Source organism: Notolabrus celidotus, chromosome 22 (assembly GCF_009762535.1).
Source record: "Notolabrus celidotus isolate fNotCel1 chromosome 22, fNotCel1.pri, whole genome shotgun sequence".
NCBI lineage: Eukaryota > Metazoa > Chordata > Actinopteri > Labriformes > Labridae > Notolabrus > Notolabrus celidotus.
This window is the reverse complement of record NC_048293.1, coordinates 21,301,037-21,323,901: the sequence shown is the minus strand read 5'-3', so window position 1 is coordinate 21,323,901 and position 22,865 is coordinate 21,301,037. Positions and strand designations below refer to the sequence as shown.

Below are 22,865 nucleotides of genomic sequence, written 5' to 3'. Positions count from 1 at the left end.
AGGTTTTATACCTTCTGAAGCACATGTGTGACAGGCGACACTTTCCTAATATCTTCGGCACCGGATCTGATAGGTTTCTATTCGAGTCAATCTGTTAACTTCCACTGGATCCGCTCCGTTGCATTCTGGCTGCATCTCTGATCCGACACGTCGGAAAGCAACGGATCAGATACACAAGACTTCTATTTTTGCCGGATGCCGGAGCACGAAGCATCAATCTCAACAAAGCAGATGGAGCGAGACAGGAAGTCAGGCACCAAAACAAAATGAAAACATCCGGTTCATTTTCAGAATAAAACACTGTGTTATTGTTAGATCGTTTTCAACTTAACTATGACAACAAAATGCCATTTTGAGCGGAGCCAGGCCTGGAGTCAACAGGTCAGAGGTTTTCAGAGGACCAGAAAGACAACATGGATGAGGAGAAGAGGAGGAGAATCCTTGATTCAGTGTTTGGAAAACCTCGGTCACATGACTCCAGCTATCCGGCGGTCCTGTTCAGTGCTGTGTTCCGAAAACGCAACCAGTGGGTGTTGACGGACGAGAGAGCACTAAGCCGGGCCGCAGCGGATCGGCGACGGACCGGACACGGATCTGGTGGAAGTCCCGTGTTAGTGTTGCAGGTTTCAGCTGCTGCAAGTTTAAACATCAGGATTTTTCTACTTCTTGCAGAAGCTGAACACTTAGACACCTTCCCTTGTTGGAGATGCAGATAAACCACATTCAGATTAAACATCCATCTTCATCATCATTACTTCTTCCTCACTATCCCTATCTCCATTTTCATCTTACTAAATTGTTCCTGTCCTCATGTTTCACTCCCTCAAATATCATAATTCATCATCATGGAGGCAGAATAAAACAGAGAAGATAAAACTGAATTTAAAAGCAGCTATTTGCCGCCTGAAGATCCACCAGAGCAGATTTAAATAAAGAATAAGTATTTTTAAAGATGAAGGAGTCTCCAGTTACTTTGGGTTAAATGCACACTCCTCAAACAAGTTGGCTAACTTGCCTTTAGCATGTTAGCAGATGGAGCATCAGCCAGCTCAGTGAATGAGAATTGTCCCCGTAACCTGGGGCCAACTTCATCCTGCTGCCAGACACGGCGGGTCAACACAGGCACGGAAAAACTTCACTTTCTCTTCATGCTACGAGCCACATCTGTTTCACGTACGTCACCAGCAGAAAACTCCAAAAAGGACCGGAAACCATCTGAGGCCGAAAATAGAACGAACTGAACATGCAGCCGGACCAGTTCTCTCAGATGTGTTCTTTTCTCTTGTGGATTTTTAAACTACTTTTGTGTGAAGCTTACATAAATATCTCACTGGCCTGGACCAACGTGTAGCAGTGTGTGCTGCTCCTCTGAGAGGCTTTACAGCCCTGTCTGCATTGTGCTCCTCGGGATGACTCACCATATAAAATATTCTCTCACAAGACATGCTTTTGATTTTTTTTGCATGCACCAGCATGAATTTGTGACTATCCTCAACTTTTTGAAATGTTTCCAATCCTACAGCTTCCAAAACTCAATCCAGGATTTAACTTTTTAATGAGACGTGCATTTTGGTCTCTGAGAACTGATGCATGACACTTGGCTTTGCAAAAACAGGTCAGAGAACTTGACCTGAGGCCAACTGAAGTATTTGGCAGGAGAGGAACCTTTCAGTCTGTGCTTGGAAGTGGCAGTGATCAAACTGCAACAACTGGTTCCTCTGAGTTTCCTGAAGTCTGCTTTGAATTAACACACTATAAATGTTAAGAAAGGCTCATATCATCCCTAAACAAAATAAAGATGTCAAACAGATGTGAGGAGGAGACCTTTGCATTTTATGTTAGCGCTTTTCAAGTTCTGCAAAGTTAACCCAAATCTTTGTCTTTGTATTTCTGCAGAAAGAAACAGGCTCCATGGATGACATATACGTCAGCACGAGGAAGGTCAAGGAGCTGTCGGTCATCGACGGTAGACGTGCACAGAACTGCGTTATCCTGCTCTCAAAGTAAGGAGTTATCAACCGTGATATTTTGTCCCATCGGTAAACAATCGGTTTATATCTGTAAATTAGATTACAGTCGAGGAGAGACGTCCTGAGTGCAGGCTATAATGACATCCTGCAGCTGCGGGGTCAGAGGCTGGAGCTGCTTGAAGCAGGTGCCTCAGAAAATGTGTTTTAATGGACACAAGAGGAAATCTGTCAGAGTAATTAAATTACTGTCAAGGCTCCTTTTTTGAAGGATGAGCAGACTTTGTCCAGACGAGGACATGTCACCTGGCTAACAGTCAGACTTCAGAGAGGTTTATTTAGTCTATTTTGAAACACTCAAGCAGCATCTCTCTCCAACAGAACTCATAAAGAATAAAGATACATCCACGATGTTACATTTTCATTTAAAAGTGAAGGTGTCCCCAACCCAGACAAGCTTTTCAGTGTAAGGCTGATTATGCAGCTGGACACAGGATGACTCAAATAATGCTCATGTAGGGAGAAGTAGCAGCTAACATCCACAAAAAGGTCAGCAGCACCTGTGATTAGTTATTCATGTTGAGTTAACTTAAGCTAGTCAACCTGGTCTGTATTTGTTTCTGGTACAGTAACAATATTGAGCTTTAGAAATCAAGCAAGGACAAACTGTTAGACTTCATGAACTCGGGCTCCAAGATTTACATGCACACCTGCTCCCCTCCAATATAGGAAGAGTAGCAGGAAAAATCTTCCCCAATGTTTTATACCCCACCACCAGACAGGTGGCAGCAGAGAGATACGCCCCATGAATCAAGACCAAAGTGGAAACCATTAATCTTGGGAAATTAAGCTGATGGCGAAGTGCTAAAAAAGTGCAGTTCCTCGAGTGCCCACTTGAGGCTGGCTGCAAAAGTTCTTGAATCCACTCTGTTTCTGCACAGACCGTAAAAGGAGGAATTTCTTTATAACTCGTCAGTTTTTAGGATGTTGAGGTCACAAGTTTTGCATAATTAGAGGAACAGCTGACTTGACTGACAGGTGGAAAAGCCGGCCTTCACCCCCCTTGAAGGAGCTGCAGTATGTTAGCTGAATCAGTTGTAATCATTTAAGATCCTTCAAACAATATGGTTACCATTTCTCTTAACAGCAATGATTCAAAGCCCTGCAGAGGATTTAAATCATTACCCATTTCACAGATCAATAAACAGACGTCCTGAGACCTCTCTCTCTCTGACTGAAGAGCAGAACGGTCCCTCAGCTGGCTCTCGTGTCAGTGCTAAACGACCCGAGGGTACAACCCCGACCCAAATGGGGTCAGCGCGTGGTCAATAAAGCTTAAATGCATAGTTAGACAATGCTCTTATTGATCACCAGCTGCACACTTAACCCAGGAAACACCTGGGAATACTCCTGCAGCTGGCTCCGGTCCAGATCTGGAGTCAGGGCATGTCATCCGCCAGCTTCTGTTCGCTTGTAAAATACATGCATTTAATAAGTTATTTTTAATCAAACAACTTTAAATGAACAATGTTCTTCCTGTGCAGGTTAAAGATGAGCAATGAAGAGATCAAGAGGGCGATTCTGGAGATGGATGAGAGGGAAGAGCTGGCCAAAGATATGCTGGAGCAGGTACGGTTCAGTACGTGTGGAGTTGGTTGAAAGAGAAAGTTAATTGATACTCTCGTGATCAGAGAGGCTCTGTGAAGGTTTGGTCCTTGGTCCTAAAATGGTTACAGACCCTGCTTCTTTTAAATTAGTTAATATATATTATAAAGGTTCCACTTGACGCCATTTCTTTGCTCTGAAAAGATATTATCCTTTGCATCAATGCTCTCCTCGTGTCTTTGCAGCTGCTGAAGTTTATCCCAGAGAAAAGTGACATTGATCTTTTGGAGGAGCACAAACATGAGCTGGAGCGGATGGCCCGGGCCGATCGCTTCCTCTATGAAATGAGCAGGTAAACAGGAGAACACTCACACAGTGCACTCTGTGACAGGTGACAACATTCAGGTGTCAGGTGTGGTAGAGCTGGGAATAATCCCCTTATAGCGGTTTATCAAATTCATGGTTTGGACTCGGGCTTTTATCATTCACATGCATGAGCAAAACAGCATAAAGTAGATATAAAATGAAGGCTTTAATTCAAAGAGTAGTTTTGTCTTTAACTCTAAAGTTGTTGTTAGTCTGCAGAAGCAAAAAGCAGCAGCACTACAAACTTAATTTCAAAGTGAACAAATCTGAGTTTAAGTTTTCAAACACTATAAGACAAGAATTTACCAATCTAGAGATGAGGGTCAGAAAAAGATACAGTGAAATATCTGTTTGCATGCTGTGCTGTCTGCAAGATTTTCAAAGTAAAAGTTCTGCAGTTGTTTTGCAGAATCAACACATCGATTTAAAAAAAAAAGAGAAACTGGTTCAAACAGAATGAGCTTGTAAAGTTTTATGAAGCTAAACAAGTTTCACACATCAGAGTGATTTATCAAGACTTTCATCCTTTCACTGGATCTTTACTGTTTAGAAAAGGTGATTAAACCTTTTCATTCCTGTCAGTGAAACATGAGCCTGTCCACACGTTTCTGTTTGACCGCCCTCCTTTGGTCAAAGGAGAACATCTGGGATTTAATAATTTCCTTTTTAATATCCCTGGTCCCACTTTGAAAGTCCCCCTCACTCCCTCTGTGAACTTTAAGGAAAGTTTAACATTCCCATTTGTCAACGCTCCGACTTAATGGGAGCTTAATAGATGATCAAAGGACTGTGAAAACAAAGTGGGGGAGTTTTGTACGATTGGAAGACTTCTAGCTTTGAATTTACACTCCCCTGGAGACAGATATAACTCACCTCTCCTTCTCTATTCCTTTGTCCCTGTCTCCCTCTTGACCGCTTTCTCCAGAATTGACCACTATCAACAGAGACTGCAGGCTTTGTTCTTTAAGAAGAAGTTTGCAGAGCGCCTTGCCGAAACCAAGCCGAAGGTTGAAGGTAAGGACAAAAACATGGAGCACAGGAAGAGCTCAGTTGCACACCAAATACTGATTACACTCTAGCAAAGGTGGTAGCATCCGGTGACGAAAAGTGAAGCCAATGCAATGCACAGTTGCAGTTCCCAAAGTGTCCACTTGAGGCTGGTTCTAAAAGCCAATGACACTTTTTACTTTTCTTTTTACGAAAAATTAAACCTGATCACAGCCTGGTAGGTTTGTCAAAAATAGTCTCAGTCACAACAACGTAATCTTCTCTGAACCCTCTGACCGACGCCTCACACGGTGACTCATGAAATCCTTTCGTCCTGTTAAATTTGCTCGTGTGTTTGCGTGTGTGCGTGCATGGTAAGGGCTGGTGGCCCACTGTATCTTGGCCCACCGCGGTTTTTCCCTTCCAGTCAGCCTCCAGGTTACCAAGGAGGCTGTTTTGGAAAGCTGGCCCATGTTGAGAGGGGAGAGCCTTTCTCATAAACACCAAAGCTAACTTCAAAGTCTTCCACTGAGCTCCACGGACATGTGTGTGTGTGTGTGTGTGTGTGTGTGTGTACGCACATGTGTGTGAACATGGGTGTGTCACAGCTCAGCTGGGCTATTGACAAGCCAACAACTGGGGATGGCAACCCAGCATCACCACCACTATATTCATGTTGGTCTTCTTACAGTAGATTAGTGTTATGTGTTATACAATTCATGATGCAATAATTATAGTTAAGACTGTTCTTCGTCTGGAGCTGCAGATTTTCAGTCTTTGAGATAATATTGTATCATGTCGTATCGGATCTTATCGTGTCACATCATATCGAATTGTATGGTATTGTACGACGCAATATGATATGATAGGAGAAGCTAGTATAGTATTGCATCGTATCATCTCATATGGTATCGCATCCTAGTGTATCCAATCGTATCGTATCCTAATCTACCGTATTGAATCGTATCGTCTTCAATCGCATCGCGTCATATCGTATGGTATAGTATAATACCATGCAATACAAAATAATACGATAGGAAAAGCTAGGAGACGATCATATCGTATCCTATGTTATCATATGGCATCATATTGTCTCATATGGTATCGTATCCTAGCGTATCGTATTGTGGTGTATCATATCAAATTGTATGGTGTCATCTCAAATCGTATATCATAACTTATTGTATGGTATCGTATGACACAATTTGATACGATAGGAGAAGCTAGGATACTATTGGAGACGATCGTATTGTTTCTTATCGTACCCTAGTTTATCCAATCGTATCGTATGGTATTGAATCGTATTGTGTCATATCGTGTCGAATTGTACGGTATCGACCCCAATAGTATCATATTGTATCTTATTGTATGGTATCGTATGACACAATACGATACGATATAATACGATAGGAGAGGCTAGGAGACGATTGTATTGTATCCTAGCGAATCCTATCGTATCCAACCTATCGTATTCTATCGGATCATATCGTATCATATCGTCATCCTATCGTATCAAATTGTATTGTATCCTAATGTATCGTGTTGCATCGTACTGTCTCCAATCATATCGTATTGTGTTTGTTCCGTAATCGTATCGTAGCATTTTGTATTTGAAAGTACAACAAGGAAAGAAGAGTTGGTCGTATTGATAGTTAGTATGAAACAGTTAATTGTGGCTTCAGTCTTTGCGTGAGTTGCTGAATACAGCGGTGTAAGTTATAGGTACTAAAGTCTTGAAGCAGCTGTTACAGAGCTCTTTTATTCAGCACTAAAAGGAGTATGAAGTAATCGTGTCTCCAGTTTATCCAGATATATTAAAAGACCTTTTTCTGCTGTCTTTGCTTTGATGAGCACATAACGTTATTTTCGCCAGCAGTCATATCTGCAGTGATGCTCCCCGACAGTCGAGCTCTGTGAACTGTTGCCTCTCAGTCAGAGAGCGTATCCATTTAAGTCTGCCTTGAAATAAAAAACATCTCCTGACTGAGGCGACGGGCTGCCAGGAATGGAAATAAAGAAGGAGCAGAGCAATTATCCTGTGAGTCGGAGTATGGATTCAAGCTCCTGGATCTTTGTTGTTAGATCCCAGACCACAGATATTCAGTGCCTGTCTTGAAGTTCTCATGTCCTTTTATTAATGTTACTTCGTCATATACTCGAGATGAGACTATATTTCCCAGGACCACCCAGCATGTTGAGGAGAACCATTTGAGAAGACGGTGCAGTTAGCCTTTCTGCATCCAGCAGAAGACTGTCGGCACAGCCAGAGGAACGGTTCCCATGCTGCACACAGCAGAAAGAACTGTAACAATAACAAGATGGGTTTTGTTAATGATTTTCACATTCACACTGAGGTTTCCTCAGTGGAGGGAGGGAACCACCTGCGCTGTGCCAGACATGAACGCTCTCATGGGGGAAGAATCGGACTGTGTTTGGAATATTCTCTTCCCCCTGCTGTTTTATGGATGGGTGGATGGAATTGATGGGTTTCCCCACTGAGCTGCCCAGTTGTTGTGAGGAATATTGATCAATCATGATGAGTGATGTTAAAAATGAAGGAGAGGATGGGAACCTTTGGGTCAGCTGAAACTTGAGTTTGCATGTGTGCCTGTGGAGGCTGAGTAGAGAAACAGAGTGGAAAGGTATGGGAGGGAAAAAACACTTTATTATGTAATATAAAAGGTGATACACCAAGTGCACAAATATCAATCACCGACTATATGATCTCTCCAGCTGCTTCTCTCTCTTTCCATTCTCCTTCTAGCCATCCTGAACGGGTCCAAGGAGGTGGTCCGGAGCAAGAGGCTGACTCAGATGCTGGAGGTGGTGCTGGCCTTCGGCAACTTCATGAACAAGGGCCAGAGAGGAAACGCCTACGGCTTCAAAGTCTCCAGTCTCAACAAGATCGCTGACACCAAGTCCAGCATAGACAGGTGGGCTTTTAGCACCTTTCACTGGAACAATCAATCAAGCAGTTCTTCTTCTCAGTTTCATAACTTCTGAAAATCAAACATTATGGGCTGCACAGATGTCACACACATGCTGCAGGCATCACTTTCTCTACTCCTCCAGTGTCTGTTCTAGATAACTCCGCACATTTGTTTAGAGTTTGAATGATAATGTTTTTCTTAGATCTGGCCTCCAACACATCGGGTTTTGAATCAAGCATCACAGCTCATTGTTTTCCTGTCAACTTCTGTCAACATTATGGTTTTGAAATAGTCAAAATACAAACATATTAGGCTGAAGCAAAACTTACTTTGCGTGCAAGTGGTGTCAGAATAAGTGAGAACAGCACTTCTGGTATTTGCCTTGCAGAGCTGATGTCATATTGGAGTGATTATAATCATCTTTTTTCATATTGCATCTGTTTTATAATGTATAACATGGCATCACCTTGTAAACTTCACATGCATCCACATTAGGGGTGGGAATCGAAAACCAGATCCGACTTAGAACCGGTTCCAATTGATCAATTCCATAGGAATAGTGCACCTCAAATGTTATCAATTCTTCTTAACGATTCATTTCCCAGCACGTCACGTCGCGGTACGTTGCATTACGTCACACACTCTACTACGCAGAACTCCTAGGTGCAAATACCTCAATAATGCTGAAGCATTTGTCGACTCGGTGGAGAAGGGTATCATGTGAACATGTTCTTGTCGGGGAGGCGAACCCCTGCCTACTTCTCCCCTTTTGGAGTCAGGCTGCTTTCCCTCAAGCTCGAGGGTCCACGTCTGGACTCATGCGGCCGAAAATGAGGCACAGACCTTTAGCTTTCAGTATTTTACAGCAAATCTAAGCGAGAGCAGTCAGTGCAGCATGTTTGATATGAAAGAGAACCATCAAGGAAGAAACGGAGAAAGCACTGCGGATACGTCTTGGACTTGAGGTTTGATGACTTGGGCACAGCTCTGGCTGCAATAAGTCTAGAACAAAATCTCCAAACACAGATATTAGAAACAGTTACTGGAACAGCGATCAGAGAGTTGTCACAGCCTCCAGGCAATAATATATAACTCGTGTTCTTTGCGGAGTCCATGTTTCCACATTAGCAGTTAAAGCTTGTGAAAACCCTGATGTCAGAAAAATGACTTTCCCATGCAGGAAATGGGACGATCCAACGAGCCTGTGAATGCAGCATCACTGCAGTCTGACATTTTCAGATATCTACATGGAATATGTAGCTAATTACTAAAATGTATTTAATGCAACTCCTCTTAAAATAACAATGAAAGCTCTCCTGGGAAAGGCAGGTAGTGACTCTACCATCAATCTGCAGACAGAGTTAAATACGGAGTTAAAACTTCTCAGAACATCCTGAGATTCAAAGGATTAAAGCAAAGTATTAAAGATGAGCCTTTAATAAGCAGCTCTGCAGGATGTTGTGTTTCCTGCATTAATGTTGGTTTCAAGCTTTTGTCTTCACTCCTGCTTCAACAGGAACATCACCATGTTGCACTACCTGATCATGATCTTTGAGAAGAACTACCCGGACACACTGAGCATCCAGCAGGACCTCGGCAGTGTCCCGGAGGCTGCAAAAGTCAAGTGAGTGCAAAAAACATTTTCAACTGGTATCTCTATTTAAGCAGAGACATGTCAGCGACACACAGCTACACCTGTTCTTAAATCCTGGTTGTTTTAAATTACTTTGTGCATTCATTTGTGTGATTTGGGATTGCAGTTCATCCGCTCTGTCTCATATCAAGGATTTTAACGTGCAGCAAGTTTTCTCCCATGCACTGTTGCTAATATCTGCTCCTTTCTATCATGGCCTGGTGCTGGAGCTTAAACCATGCATCTCCCAGACTAGATTATTGTAATGATAGTTTTCTCACAGCATTTTTAACATTGTAACTGCCTATTTTTCTTTGCTTGCAATCTGTTCGTTTACATTTTAACCACGACTGATTGTTATTGGGATAATGCTTGCTTAAAAAGGCATCAGAAAACTGTACCATAAAACTTCTTGCAGGATTCAGCGCAAAACATTGAACGTGTTTTCTTTCTTTCTTCAGTTTGGCAGAGCTGGAAAAAGAGGTGCACAGTATCAAGAGTGGCCTGAAGGCTCTGGAGGCGGTGAGTTGTGTGTGTGTGTTGTGTGTTTTCCGTCGTGTTCCCTCCCTCTGGTTCTTCTGCCGTCTGTTATTATGTTTTTGAGCAGAGCGGGGACGGGCGGCGGGATGACGTGTTTGAATGCTGCTGATGTTCATGAGCAGAAAACGTCATATTTCCAGCCACACACGGACACAAGGGCTCATGCTTATGCTCTTATAAAGACACATACACATATTCCACTACAGGGGTTGACTGTGTTTAGTGTTGTCTGCCGGTATTTTGGTTTAAACAGCGACCCTGTTAACTGGAGACTCTCAGCCGGATGCATCCCTCATAAACCTCTTTAGACGATCATTAAATATCTGATGGAGATATTTTGAAATCTTAATAAAAAACTAAACTAGTTTGCATTCCCAGAAACTCCCTCTGTGTTTCAACAGCTGTGTAAACTCCACAAACACTGACACGTTCAGCTGAAGGTCTCCAGTTTACAGGGTCACTTTGAAAACCGTAACACCGGGTGAGACGCATTCCGCGGTGGGCTGAGAGAAGACTACTGTTACAAGCTGCTAAATCAAGAGAATCACAGCTTCCTCTTTTGAAAAGTACACACACATACAAAAAAGATAGAACAAATAAAAACTAATGAAAGAAAGAGAAATCAAGAGAATCACAGATGTGAGTGATGTTATTGTGGACGGCGGGCGGAATAAAAACACTGCGGTTAATCTACCAATCAGACACGTTCAGCATTGCAGACCCTGCCCCCAAAAAGCCCCGGGACTTTTGAAAAGTACTACCCCCCTAACAGGGGCTTTTTAGGGGGGAAATTATCTACCCCTGACCTAAATTTAGACCCTGGGTCCACCGGTTGAAACGCACGTAGTTGTTCTGCAGCTGTAGTAAACATTTTAAATCATTACAAAGGTGACTTCTTTAACTTAACGTGTGCAGTTTTCTCTTTGACGCTCACATTCTTCACGTCTGTTTTTTCGTCCCTCCAGGAGCTGCAGTACCAGCAGAGCAGAACGAGGGAACGCGGGGATAAGTTTGTGGCTGTGATCGGAGACTTCATCACCGTGGCCGGCTTCAGCTTCTCCGAACTGGAGGACCAGCTGAGTGAAGCCAAGGACAAGGTACTTGTAACCGCTGTGTTATACAGAGAACAGAGCATTTAAACACGAGACAAGAACATATCGCAAGTTCATATGTCCATGTGGGTGGCTTTGATGTATCCTTGTTGCTGCCAAACCCTCATGTCAGACAAAAAGGAGAAACCATGAAAGCCCCGTGTGATGACTTCAGCAGCTCGGGGGAAACCCAGCGTTGAAAGATTTCCATAGATTCCTCCCTCGTCCTGCCTTTGTCTTTGTCTCTCTGAGTTACAGTTTTAAATCCACACTCTCCCTCTTTATACAAGCAGGACATATGGCCTCTTGAACCCTGCTGGCTCATGCACTGATGTATGGTAGGAAACATGTAAGCTGAAGATATCAGTGGGACCGTGGGGATCGCGGAGTAACACGGTGTTGAAAAGATTAATGCGAACAGGTCTACATGCTCTGCTGTATATTTAGCATCATGTTGCTGATACGCTGGAAGCTTTTAAATCCAGTCGACCACGTTCTCCAGTTACATTCGCACAGATGTTGCATTTATTTTAAGGCTCTTTTCAAAATAGTTGACATATTGATGCCAAATGTATTACTGGCTCAAATTCTCTGAGCGACAAGCTCCCAGACTTCAAAGATGCGACGTGCAAAATATCCCAGAGAGGACGTCCTCTTATGTGATCTGTTCATTGTTTGCAGTCTACGTCCAGAAATGGGGATGCATTGGAGAGTAAAGCTGCAACAAAAATCAATGACAAAATCAGTTAATGATGAGTTCAGATGCTACCATATAGTCTGTTTCATCATTGTGAATGTGTGTCATGCTGTGAGCGGACTGTGAGCATCACTGTTAGAGCTGAATTACTGAAGAGTGAGCCATCTTGCATATTTACTATCTGTTAGGGCTGGGTGAAGAACCTCACGATTCCATTCTGATTCTTTAGGTTGCGATTCAATATCAGTAAGAAGTAGAAACACACAAATATTTGAGTCACATTAGAGTAAGGAGCTTGCTGTGAAAAAAAAAGTGGAGATGCGTCACACTCTGCACAGAAGCCGTGTGACTGCAGGGTTTTTAAGTGCAGCCTGTGAAGCCAAATTGAGTACAAGGGCAAAGCAGCCAACATGCAATGACTCAATGAGACTTACAGAAAGATGCATGTTTGCAGTTCTTTCTCTGTTAAACACCATTCATTTATTGCCTCTGTTAACAAGCTTGCTATATGTGCTGCCTCAGTGCAGGGCTCTGGTCTGCAGAACATTTGACACTAAGTCCCCCTCGTTAGAAATGAAATGAGACGTGATAGTTACGTAGAGGTCACTCGCTCTGGAAGTCCAACCATCACATGTAAGACTCACTCTCTCTGCCGACTTCAAAGACTCCAAAACCGCTGTCTTCACCTCTGTGTACAGCTTCGGGACGGTGACCTTTGTCATGTTTTTTTGGTGTTGGTATTGTGGTTCGAGTGTCTGTACCATAACAACTAATAATGATAACTGATATTTATATAGCGCCTTACAAGACCTTACCCAAGGTCGCTTCACAGGGTCAGGTAGGGGGCCTGGGGGGTAGGTGGGGATATCTAACGGGGAAAGGCCTTGAGGAAAAGGTGCGTTTTGACTGCTTTCTTAAAAGTGTCCAGGGTTGGGGCGCTGCGGATGTCGGGAGGGAGAGAGTTCCACAGAGTGGGGGCTGCAACACTGAATGCTCTGTCCCCAAAGGTCTGCAGCTTAGTCCAGGGGATGGAGAGGAGACCCAGGTCCGAAGACCTTAGGTTACGGGATGGAGTGTGTTGGTAGAGGAGGTCTTCTTAAACCCTGCGCGGACGGAACTATGCGGCAGTTTGCAGGCTAAGGATTTGTCAGGTTTAGCCATGGGTTGCTGCAAAGCATCCGCATGGTGTCGGTGTTGAAGGCGCTGTCTTCACGCTACTGCTGCTGCTGCTACTCGCTTTTTTTGTTGTTGTTTTGTTGTTGTTTGGTCGAGTGCGGCCTCCGTCCATACAACACGAATCACACGCACAGCGCCCTCAACTGGCCAGGAGGTGAATCGTTACGAGGATTTGCTGATACGATATTGACTTGATATTTTTACCCACACCTACTGTATGTGCTGAGAGTTGTACATGCACAACAGTGACCAGTAACTGACAGGTGAACAAAACATAGCAAGATGGCAGCAGCCGATGAAACACTGTTGTGTTGTGTTTCTGGCTAAGCACAAGAAACGTATGCTTCATTAAATCTTCTGCAATTTGTTCTTCTGCTGAAGAACCACATAGATACCAGAAAATGAAGCTTGCAGCCCTCCAGTGGTGAACTAGTCCAGGTTTGGGATCACTGCTCGAAGGAGTCAAGAGACACACAGGGAGAGAGAAGAGAGGAAAGGCCTCTAAGTTTCTCGTAGAGCCTCTGCTTTGCTGAATTGTTTGCTTAAGGAGGAGTTTGGTGAGAAATTGGAGGGAAAAATGGGCCAGTTTGGACGTCATGGGAAAAGAACGAGAAGAGGAAGGCCCCGATTTCTGCTGTGAAACAAAAGAACCTGTGTTCACGGGCCCAGACTCCAAACACACTCCTCTCCTGACTGCGTATGTGTGTCAGTGTGTGTGTGTAGTAGTAAGTAAGAGGGGTGTCTGACACATTAACTCTTGTCGAGGCTCTCTGACGCTCTGCTTGGTTTCCAGTGGAAGTGTGGGTGTGTAGGTTAAAAAGGATGACTAATCAGAGCAAGCAGCCAAGTGAGGTTCATAAAGCTCCATGGCAACAAATGTGTGTGTACGTCTGAGAGAGAAATACACACACACACACACACACACACACACACACACACACTCCTCAACAGACACTACAGCATACATTAAAAAGGATTACAGTTGTCCGAGGTCATGTGGGTTATTGGGACAAAGGTTTCCAGAGCAGAGAGGGGATTTTCATTTTCATCCAGAGAGATTTGTTGGGTTTATCTTTGAAAAAACACCCACATGTTCAAACACAATGCAGTGCAAGATTTAGTCTTGAATAAAAAACAAACAAAGAATTATCAAAATACAGACGGAAGTGGACTTATCATGTGATTTAAAAAGTAAAGGTAAAGAAAGCAATTTAGAGAGATCAGGTCACAGGGAACAAGGGTTAGTTCTCCTCAGTCTTGGGACCCATCACCCCTATGGGATGATGATGATGATGATTTATACCTCCACTAACATCCTCCAATGTTGCTTTATTTCCAGTACAGCTAGCTGTTAGAGAACCTTGTGTGTTAAATAATAAAAATAATTAGACATCCACAAAAAGGTCCTGCTGAAGAAACACATCTAGCGGACTCTAAAAACTTGAAGCTGAAAGAGATAGCAAGCCATTAACTTCTGAGTATCATTCTCTAGATCAATGAACATGCTTTTTCTTTCTTTATTTGTTTATTTATTTATTTATTTATTTTAAATGTAATTTATGTATGTATTATTGTTTTTTAATCATTTATTTTTTAATTTGTTAATTTTTGTATTTATTTTATTTTTTATCTTTATTTTCTTCTTTTTTTATTTTTATTTTTATTTTATTTGTACTTATATATTATTTTGTAAATATAAATTTCTTACTTTTATTTTTTTTTTGTATTTTTATTTTTTTCATTTATTTTATTTATTTTTTTTTTTATTTATATCTTAGTCTATATATCTAACTTTCTTACATACTGTTTATAAGAGCTCTGTAATGCCTGATTCAAACAACAAGCCACTCTGCACCCAGCACGGTCTGTGTGTTTGTGTTACATGAGCTAAATCTGTGTGAGTGTGTGTGTTTACTCATTTAGCACAGACCCAGAGGGGACGAGAGGAAACCGATTTGACCAGACACATAATTACAGGAGGGGAGAGAGATGATGGCGGTGGTTGCCACAATGAGCAGCCCAAAATGACAGGAAGATAATGTGTCCTCTGGAAGAAAAAAAAAGCTCAATGTCCTTTAAATCACAACACAGGAAGCTCAAAGAGTTCACTCATCCTCTACTTGCTGGAGCGATCAGATGTTGTCTGTCTGGGCTGTAAGACGACAACACAGCAAGCGTGGTGGGAAAGGCTGCTTCCTGTTGAGGCGGCTCTTTATGTGAGGATGGAGACGGGCTGCAGGATGAAATATAACAACAGTAGAGTTTCTTTTTAGTTTCTTCTGAGCCTTTTTCGGCTTCATTAGACGGGACAGCTGAAGAGAGGGATGAGATACTGAGAGTAGAGAGCCGGGGACGACATGCAAGAAAGTGTCAAAGCAAGAGGTCACACCAGCAAGCACTAGACGAGTACTGCAGCCTCTGTTCATGGTGTACATGCTAAAACCACTGAGCCAAACTCACTCAAGAAGAAGGGAAACATTATTCTGGGTAGAGGTTCATTTCATGTAACATAAAAGCGTCCTTATGGCAACACATAATGTTCAGCTTTGCAGTGTTTTCTTGAAGAACACTGCAGCACAAAGCTGTACGTGTGCAGGAATGTAGAGTAGGTTTGGCTGCAGGCGTCTCCCTGGCACCGAGCAGTGGACAGCTTGGACCGAACAGGGTGGACATACGGTGCTCAAATCATGCAGTCATTCTCCCTGTGTGTGTCTGTGTGTGTCTGTGTGTGTGTGGTGTGCTGCAGTCTTTGAGATCACACGGCATTGAGCATTCACACAAGCAGACGAGACATTTCTTGAGTGTCTTTCTGCATAAGAACAAACTCCAACAGAGAACATGAAGCGATGTGTAAAAATGATGCATGTTGCCGTCTCTTTGCAGTTTACCAAATCTCTGAAGCACTTTGGGGAGGAAGAAGGGAGGATGCAGCCCGACGAGTTCTTCGGGATCTTCGACACCTTCCTGCAGTCGTTCGGTGAAGCGCGGCAGGACCTGGAGAACATGCAGCGGCGCAAAGATGAGGAGGAGAGGAGGGCACGGATGGAGGCCATGGTGAGACACGCGTCTAAAGAATGTCTGAAGCACTTACTCTGCTGTCTTCCTTTAAGGGACTCCCCAAATATATGACATGACCCCCAAACGAGTGAGATGTCTTTAGGGAGCAGCTTTGCAGGATTTTGAGCTCTGTATCGGTCAGTTTGTGCAGGAAACTCAAGCTGCACTGATTCCACACTTGACATGTGTCATTCCCAAAATCACCTGACAGTGAACCCTCTCAGCTTGGGGGTCTATTCAAGCTGCAAAATGTCAGGATAGTCTCAGTCTCCAGCCTCAAACTTTTCCTGAGGTTCAGCAACTCACTGGTTTGTGATGGACCGCAATTTACCGCAGGCTGCATGCCTCACTCCCCATGTCTCAATTCAAGTGACATAGCCTTTTTTGCTGCCCTCTGCTGGCCGGAAAGGAGCAAATGTGCACATGCAACTTATAATGAGAGGCCAAATAGTTGCACCCTAGACAGGAAATGCATGGCCAATCAGAAACTTATCTACATTTTTTTTGCAGCTTGTTGATTTTACTTTCTACCAGTGCTCTACCAAAAACCTGGGGCAGTGCCAGAGTGCCCTCTGTTGATCAGACACTCTGGTATCATTGTAGTTTGAAGTTGCAGCGACACCTGAAGTCCCCTGCAGGGTCACTCCTGGGTTTAAAGCAAAGCTAGGCCTCGGTTATGGTAGTTTATCCAAAAGTCGAAGAGATGACGATGAGTATAAGGCAGACAACACTGTCTTTAGGGAGTCCCTTTCCTCTCTGTGTTTGTCTGTGTGCCCTAACTTCCTGTCTCCATTTTCCAGCTCAAGGAACAAAGGGAGAGAGAACGGCGGTCCAAGAAGAGCGGGGCGGCAGACGAGGTCGGCGGGGAGTTCGACGACCTGGTGTCGGCGTTGCGTTCGGGTGAGGTCTTCGACAAGGACCTGAACAAGTTCAAACGTAACCGCAAGCGCTCCGTCAACCAGCTGGTGGAGGGCGGGGGCCGCGAACGAGCCGTCACCAAGGTCAACTACTAAGTCGTGGAAAAAAGGAAGGAAAAAAAAACTATCTAAACACCGAAACTCTGCCGTGGTGTAGATCTCTGAACACCTTTAGTCCAGGTCCACGAACGGAGACGGAGGATGTAAATAACAGCTGGACTGGACATGTAGCAACATGTGTGGACAGCCACGCACGCCACTTCGAAGGATGTAACACTCTCCTCTGATTGGTTTGTAAAGCTGTTTCGACCTGTTTGTCCCGGGTGGTGTTTGATCCCGTGAGCTGGATGAAGGATGGTTGGGATTGGTTCATTGATGGATGGACAGACGGACCACTGTGACACATTATCCCATATCTTTCGACCATATCCTTATAACACTGTGTTCAAACTCCCGGCTCTCCATCACCCCGTCTTTTCCACTGCTCTTTAAATCTCACAAACCTTTCTGTTTCTCAGTAACTAACTCGGTGCTGAAGAACCAATCTGGCTCTAAAACACACAGGACGTTCAGATCCACCCGTCACGCTGTAAATAGACTCCAGGCCGAGAGAAAGGATTGGAAAAGAAGTATTTAACAGAAAAAGGAAGGTGGGGACTAAGCCATAACCTCCACAGTCATGGCTCTTCGGGCTCAGCCGCAGAATAGGTGGATATTAACAAACTACCTTTCCCAGAATGCTTTGTAAGCCTCTGAAAGAGTACGGAAGGACACACGACAGCGCTCCCAAACCAGAGGAGTCATCCATACGGCCTCCTCCAGCACACAGCATTCCCAGGGAGGAAGGTCCCGTCTGAGGATACTATCCTCTCCATCCACCCGACAACATGATGACTGTGCCACCAGGGTTAAGCCTCACCTCCACTCTTCAACGGTTTCAGCGTTGTTCTGGCATGAATCAGTGCCAAAGCAAAGAGAAAAACACAAATGTAAATGTATTAACAAGAAAAAAAAAACATACTGCAATTAGGCGTTGATATATATTTATATTCAGATGCAGACAAGCTAATTGCAAAGATGTAGAGGGTTTTTTTATGTTTTCATGGCATTTGGGGGTTTTGTACACACGATGCATTATTTGTTGGTGTTGCAAGTTCACATTGCTGTTGAAGTGAATTTCTATACATTTTGCGCTTTATGTAAAATAGATAACTGCTTGACCTTTTCACACCAGTATTTGTTGTTTGCACTGTAGCTTTTCTGACAAACTTTACACTCGTTGGTTTTTTCCACAGACGACACGAAGTCCTCTCTGTACTAAAAATAACTATGTATAAAAAGATAATGAAGGAATGCCACAGATGAATTAAAATTTAACGGCGTACTCTGCAGTCAGTTCACAGTGCTCTCACTGCTCAGCTGTCAGCATGCATTGTTCACATCTGAATGTGTTCTCTGATCCATCTGCTGCAACCAGGATGCAGACAAAGGGGTAAAAACGACACTATAGCTTTTATTAACTCTCATCTATCGGATCTTTTCCACTGGTGCTAAAACATGTGGTTTCTGGACAGCCACCAGCCCACTTTAAGATAAACCAGGGATTTATTACAGATTCAGCCTCATTATCAAATATAGTGTTCTTAATTCAGCTGACGTTGTAATCTCAGGCCACTTCATGGAAAGTCAGAGTACAGCAGAGCACTTAAAGGGTGTATGCATTATAAAAGAGGCTCAATGTAAATGTTAAGGTTGTTAGTTGACAGAGAACAGCCTCAGAGAGCTTGTAGAGAACATTTACATCTTACCACAGAGAGAGATAACATGATGAAGACTCTGCCATCCGCTGTGTTCACATGGAGGCCATTTTCCTCTGACACCAAGCTCAGGAGTGGAAGCTCAAACTCTGCAGCTGAAAGACATTTTAGACGTTAACATCAGAAATCGGACTTGCTGCTTGCAGACTCGGGCCACACACACATTTGTCATTTGACAAGAATAAAGTAATAATGTTGGGAGAAAAACAGTTAAGAGGCTTCAGACTTCTTGTTTTAGTGAATCCTAAACCAAAGTACAACTCCACAGATGTCTGCTCTTCAGATATTCCCCTTCAGAATAACCTTAGACTAAAACAAAGCCTCCACTCTCTTCATAACGCCACTTTATTCTCAAAATCTAAGGAGTTTCTTCCTCTTTAAATGTGGCCCTAATACTTTGCATACTAAGAATGTAGGAGTGACAGAATTAGAGCTGCATGTGTGAACACAGTGAATGGAAGAAGCCTTTGGGAGGATGCAGAATGGTTCATGTACGACACTTAAAATGCTACTTTTAAAATACGTCTGCATGCAAGTACATTGAAGCTACATGCACATTAAGTTTGTACGAAATATCCTGGTGTTCTCTTCATTTTTTACTTATATGATCCATTTCATTCACTTTTATCTCATTAACTCAATGTGAGAGGTTCTGAAGTGAAGTATGAACAGACAGATGCTGTGTTTGATCTCCTCTGTTGCCCCAAAAGTGAAAGACAAAATGAGACACTAGCTAAGGCTTTGTCCTGACAGCTCCATGTTGTGTAGTATGGATGTGTCCAGTATTCAGTCTGCAAAAAGAGAAGGCTCATTGTTGTTTTCATGCAGTTCCAGCTGACAAACCAGAGACGTGTCCCCGCAGCACTTGACCCAAGAAGCACTTGTTGTAAAAGCAAAGTTTCCACTCAGATCAGCGTGTTTCTGATCACTGAACACACACTGCTGAATGTCACACACACACAGAAATCTCCAGTAGTTCAGACTATCCCGGTGTGTTTTTGTTTTCACCTTGAAGTGCCTCTGACCCTTTTTTCACACACTCATCATTCCTATTTTTCGTGTTTTAGTGCTCGTGACCTCCAAACTTAGTGTGTTCCTGAAGCTGACAGTTGGATTTAGGCGAATTGGCGCCATCTTGTGGCTGCAGGTGTTAACACCAGACGTTACAAGCTGTTTAAAAGTTAGATAGCACTTGAACCCAGCTTTAAACACTCACTCACTTAATTGACGTCGTTTCACGGACACGTTTGATACCGGGAGTTTTTTTCTTTGATTTAGAGAAAAGCTGACGTAAGAGTTGAAAAGATGGTGAGCGTGCAGAGAGGATCTTTGAGTTAAGAGATTAAGTGGTAAACCAAATAGATTGAAACATTTAGACACTTTGAAAAATCAGAAAAGTCCCTTACGTCTTAAGGGGAGAAATGACTTATGATTGCTTATTCTTTAACCAACGTCTCATCATGTATATTTGAGCTATTCTATTTCCTGACCTCTGCTCCTTTGTCTTCAAGTTAATCAGAGTTAGTATATCAGACTTTGGCAGACCCTTTAAACTCTTGATCCAGAGCTTTAACCCGTATTGTAGTGCAGACTATTTACTGAGGGGTGTTGTGACAATGTCAGTATTATTACATGTTTATGTTGTTCCATGTGTGGATGTTTATTTGGCCATTGACTGGCTGATTTTGGAGTGTACAGATGGAAATCAGAGGAATGAAATTAGTAGCTTGTTCAATGCACTTTTATTATGGGACATTTCCATTTGCAGCGCCATTTTTTTGAGGGCTGAGACTCCTCTAAACATCAGAAGGGTGCAACAGAAGAGAGGTGCAAAAAAAAACAGTGTGAAGAAGAAGAAGAAGAAGAGAGAGAGTAAGGGCAAGTGAGCTTGGGCGCTCCGGCTGGGCCGCTGGAAACATTCAGTCTGTAGGATGGCAGAGATTTGTGAGGACACAAAGAGGTGACGTCTGAAACAGACACCTGTGTGAGTCACCTGCTCAGGTGTGTTAGAGAATAAAAAGGGTAAGGTTTTTCACACCACCACATTTCTGTCAAATCATACACTTAGCGTCGACCTGCATGCCTAAACAAGGTGCACAAAGAGTGACGTGTTGACTTGACCTTTGAATAGAAAACTGCTTGCAATATGAAACACACTTGTTACACGACAGTTTGTACTGCCTGAGAAAAGTTGCACCCAGTTTCAGAGGTTGTATAGTTGTGAGGAGTCAGTATTTTTATGGTTGGAAAAAAAAAGGATCCTCCACTGAAAAATGTACAGTTGGATAAAAAGCATTTTGTACACCATGCTTGATGTTTGAGATAAGATTAAAAAAGATGAAAACATGAGGAATGTTCCATTTTCCTGTAAATTGTACCTCTATTTATTTGCCTTATTTAGTTTGCTATATTTTGTATGTACACACAGCATTACAACAAAATGTTATATTAAAAATATGAATAATTAAACTGTGGTCCATGTATGATGGATAGTTTTCAGACTTGTATAAGAATGAGAATCTTTTTTTTTTTTCATTTCTATAATTTTATTTTTGTTTTGTATTTTTCTCACCCTGTGTCTTTGGTAGGGTTACAATAAACTTTTGTCCCTTAAACGGATGTTTTTCCTTTATTATGGGATATTTTAATTAGTGTTTAGGCTTATAGATACACACAGTGCAAGAAACTCCACCGTGAGATTCTTTGGCCTACAATAGTGATAATTTATTTTGAGCGGGTCAGCCGCTAATGAGACACAATGAGACAGAACATATGAAACATTTTGCAGATTTTTCTTAAAGGGATATTTCAGTTTTTTTTTAAGTGGGGTTGTATGAGTTTTAAATCACTGGTAATTGTCGGGGCCACAACAGATGCTGCTCAGCTCGGCTCCTTTAATGAGGAACTGCAGGGACAATCAGCACGCAAGCTAGGCTACCTCTGCAGACGGTGTCATTTCTGCCACCTGATTTAGCACATTTTTTAAAAAAGATTCTGACCCGAGCACTCACTTCAGTTTAGCTGTACTTTACTTTGCCGCCAGAAACAGTAGCCTAGCTTGCGTGCTGATTGTCCCTGCAGTTTCTCATTAAAGGAGCTGAGCTGAGCGGCATCTGTTGTGGCCCCGACAACTACAGTGATTTAAAACTCATACAACCCCACTTAAAAAATAACTAATATATCCCTTTAAGTTTCTGGTGTTTTGTAGGTCAAATGCTTTAAAATTATCAACGTGACAGGGTTAACTGTGTTACAAAAGTATTGAACATATTGACAGATATCACAATTAATACCTGTGTTCTCTCCCTTTTAATTCCATTGTGCTGTAACTCTATGCTGTGACCACCAGAGGGCAGTGAACACTCATTACACTCCTACAGGTGCTGAAGACAGACATAGGCCCAATCTCAATGTCCTCCCTCAGCCCTTCTTGATTTAATTGACATCAGCTGGAAATGATTGAGGGCAGGAGTCTGTAAGGGCTCAAAACTGTGGAACTGGAATGAGACAGCACTTTGAGACCTCTCACGTTACCTGCATGACGTCACCAGCTCACCTTAGCGTTATTAGGAATTTTATTGCACAATTTTTACTTTCCTCAAATTCAAGGCTCTTAAGGGACGACCGTCTGGCATGTGATCCAGGCTCTTACTGCACAGACTGCTTAACCACGCAATTTAAAATATAAAAATAGGCTAAATCACTATAAATATATAAATCATACTGTATACACATATATGTGAAGATAAATAGATTAAGGCTGTTTTCTATATTTAAACTTTTTTACCTGTAAATTTCATTGCAACTTTCATGCTTCTTTACTGTCGCTCCTTTTTTTATCTCCATGTTACGGTGTTCGTCTACCTTTTCATGCCCCTGGGAATCCCATGTTTCACGTCACAATACTATGAACTGTGGGTAATTCCCTTACGCTAAGTCTGCAAAAATTCCCACTTATGGAAAGGACATATGATGTTTTGCACCAGCCTCACTTTCATAGCACAATTAGTTAATTGGTCAATTATTTGCAGTTGTGCATGCGGCTAACACCACGGCCTAATGGGGCGTTCCATAACAGTACG

The 22,865-nt window shown here is 42.8% G+C and overlaps 1 protein-coding gene across 1 annotated transcript in view; it reads left to right on the top strand.

Moving 5' to 3' along the window:
- Window positions 1–21,132, top strand: part of daam2 (dishevelled associated activator of morphogenesis 2) — a 125,000-nt gene extending 103,868 nt beyond the window's left edge. The window contains exons 17-26 of the mRNA XM_034675073.1: window positions 1,897–2,003; window positions 3,512–3,596; window positions 3,818–3,924; window positions 4,864–4,952; window positions 7,690–7,858; window positions 9,372–9,479; window positions 9,950–10,010; window positions 10,994–11,125; window positions 15,876–16,046; window positions 16,850–21,132. Of these exons, the coding sequence (XP_034530964.1) occupies window positions 1,897–2,003; window positions 3,512–3,596; window positions 3,818–3,924; window positions 4,864–4,952; window positions 7,690–7,858; window positions 9,372–9,479; window positions 9,950–10,010; window positions 10,994–11,125; window positions 15,876–16,046; window positions 16,850–17,062 (1,242 nt within the window). The 3' untranslated portion in view covers window positions 17,063–21,132. The remainder of the gene's footprint in view (window positions 1–1,896; window positions 2,004–3,511; window positions 3,597–3,817; window positions 3,925–4,863; window positions 4,953–7,689; window positions 7,859–9,371; window positions 9,480–9,949; window positions 10,011–10,993; window positions 11,126–15,875; window positions 16,047–16,849) is intronic.
- The last annotated feature ends 1,733 nt before the right edge of the window (window positions 21,133–22,865 follow it).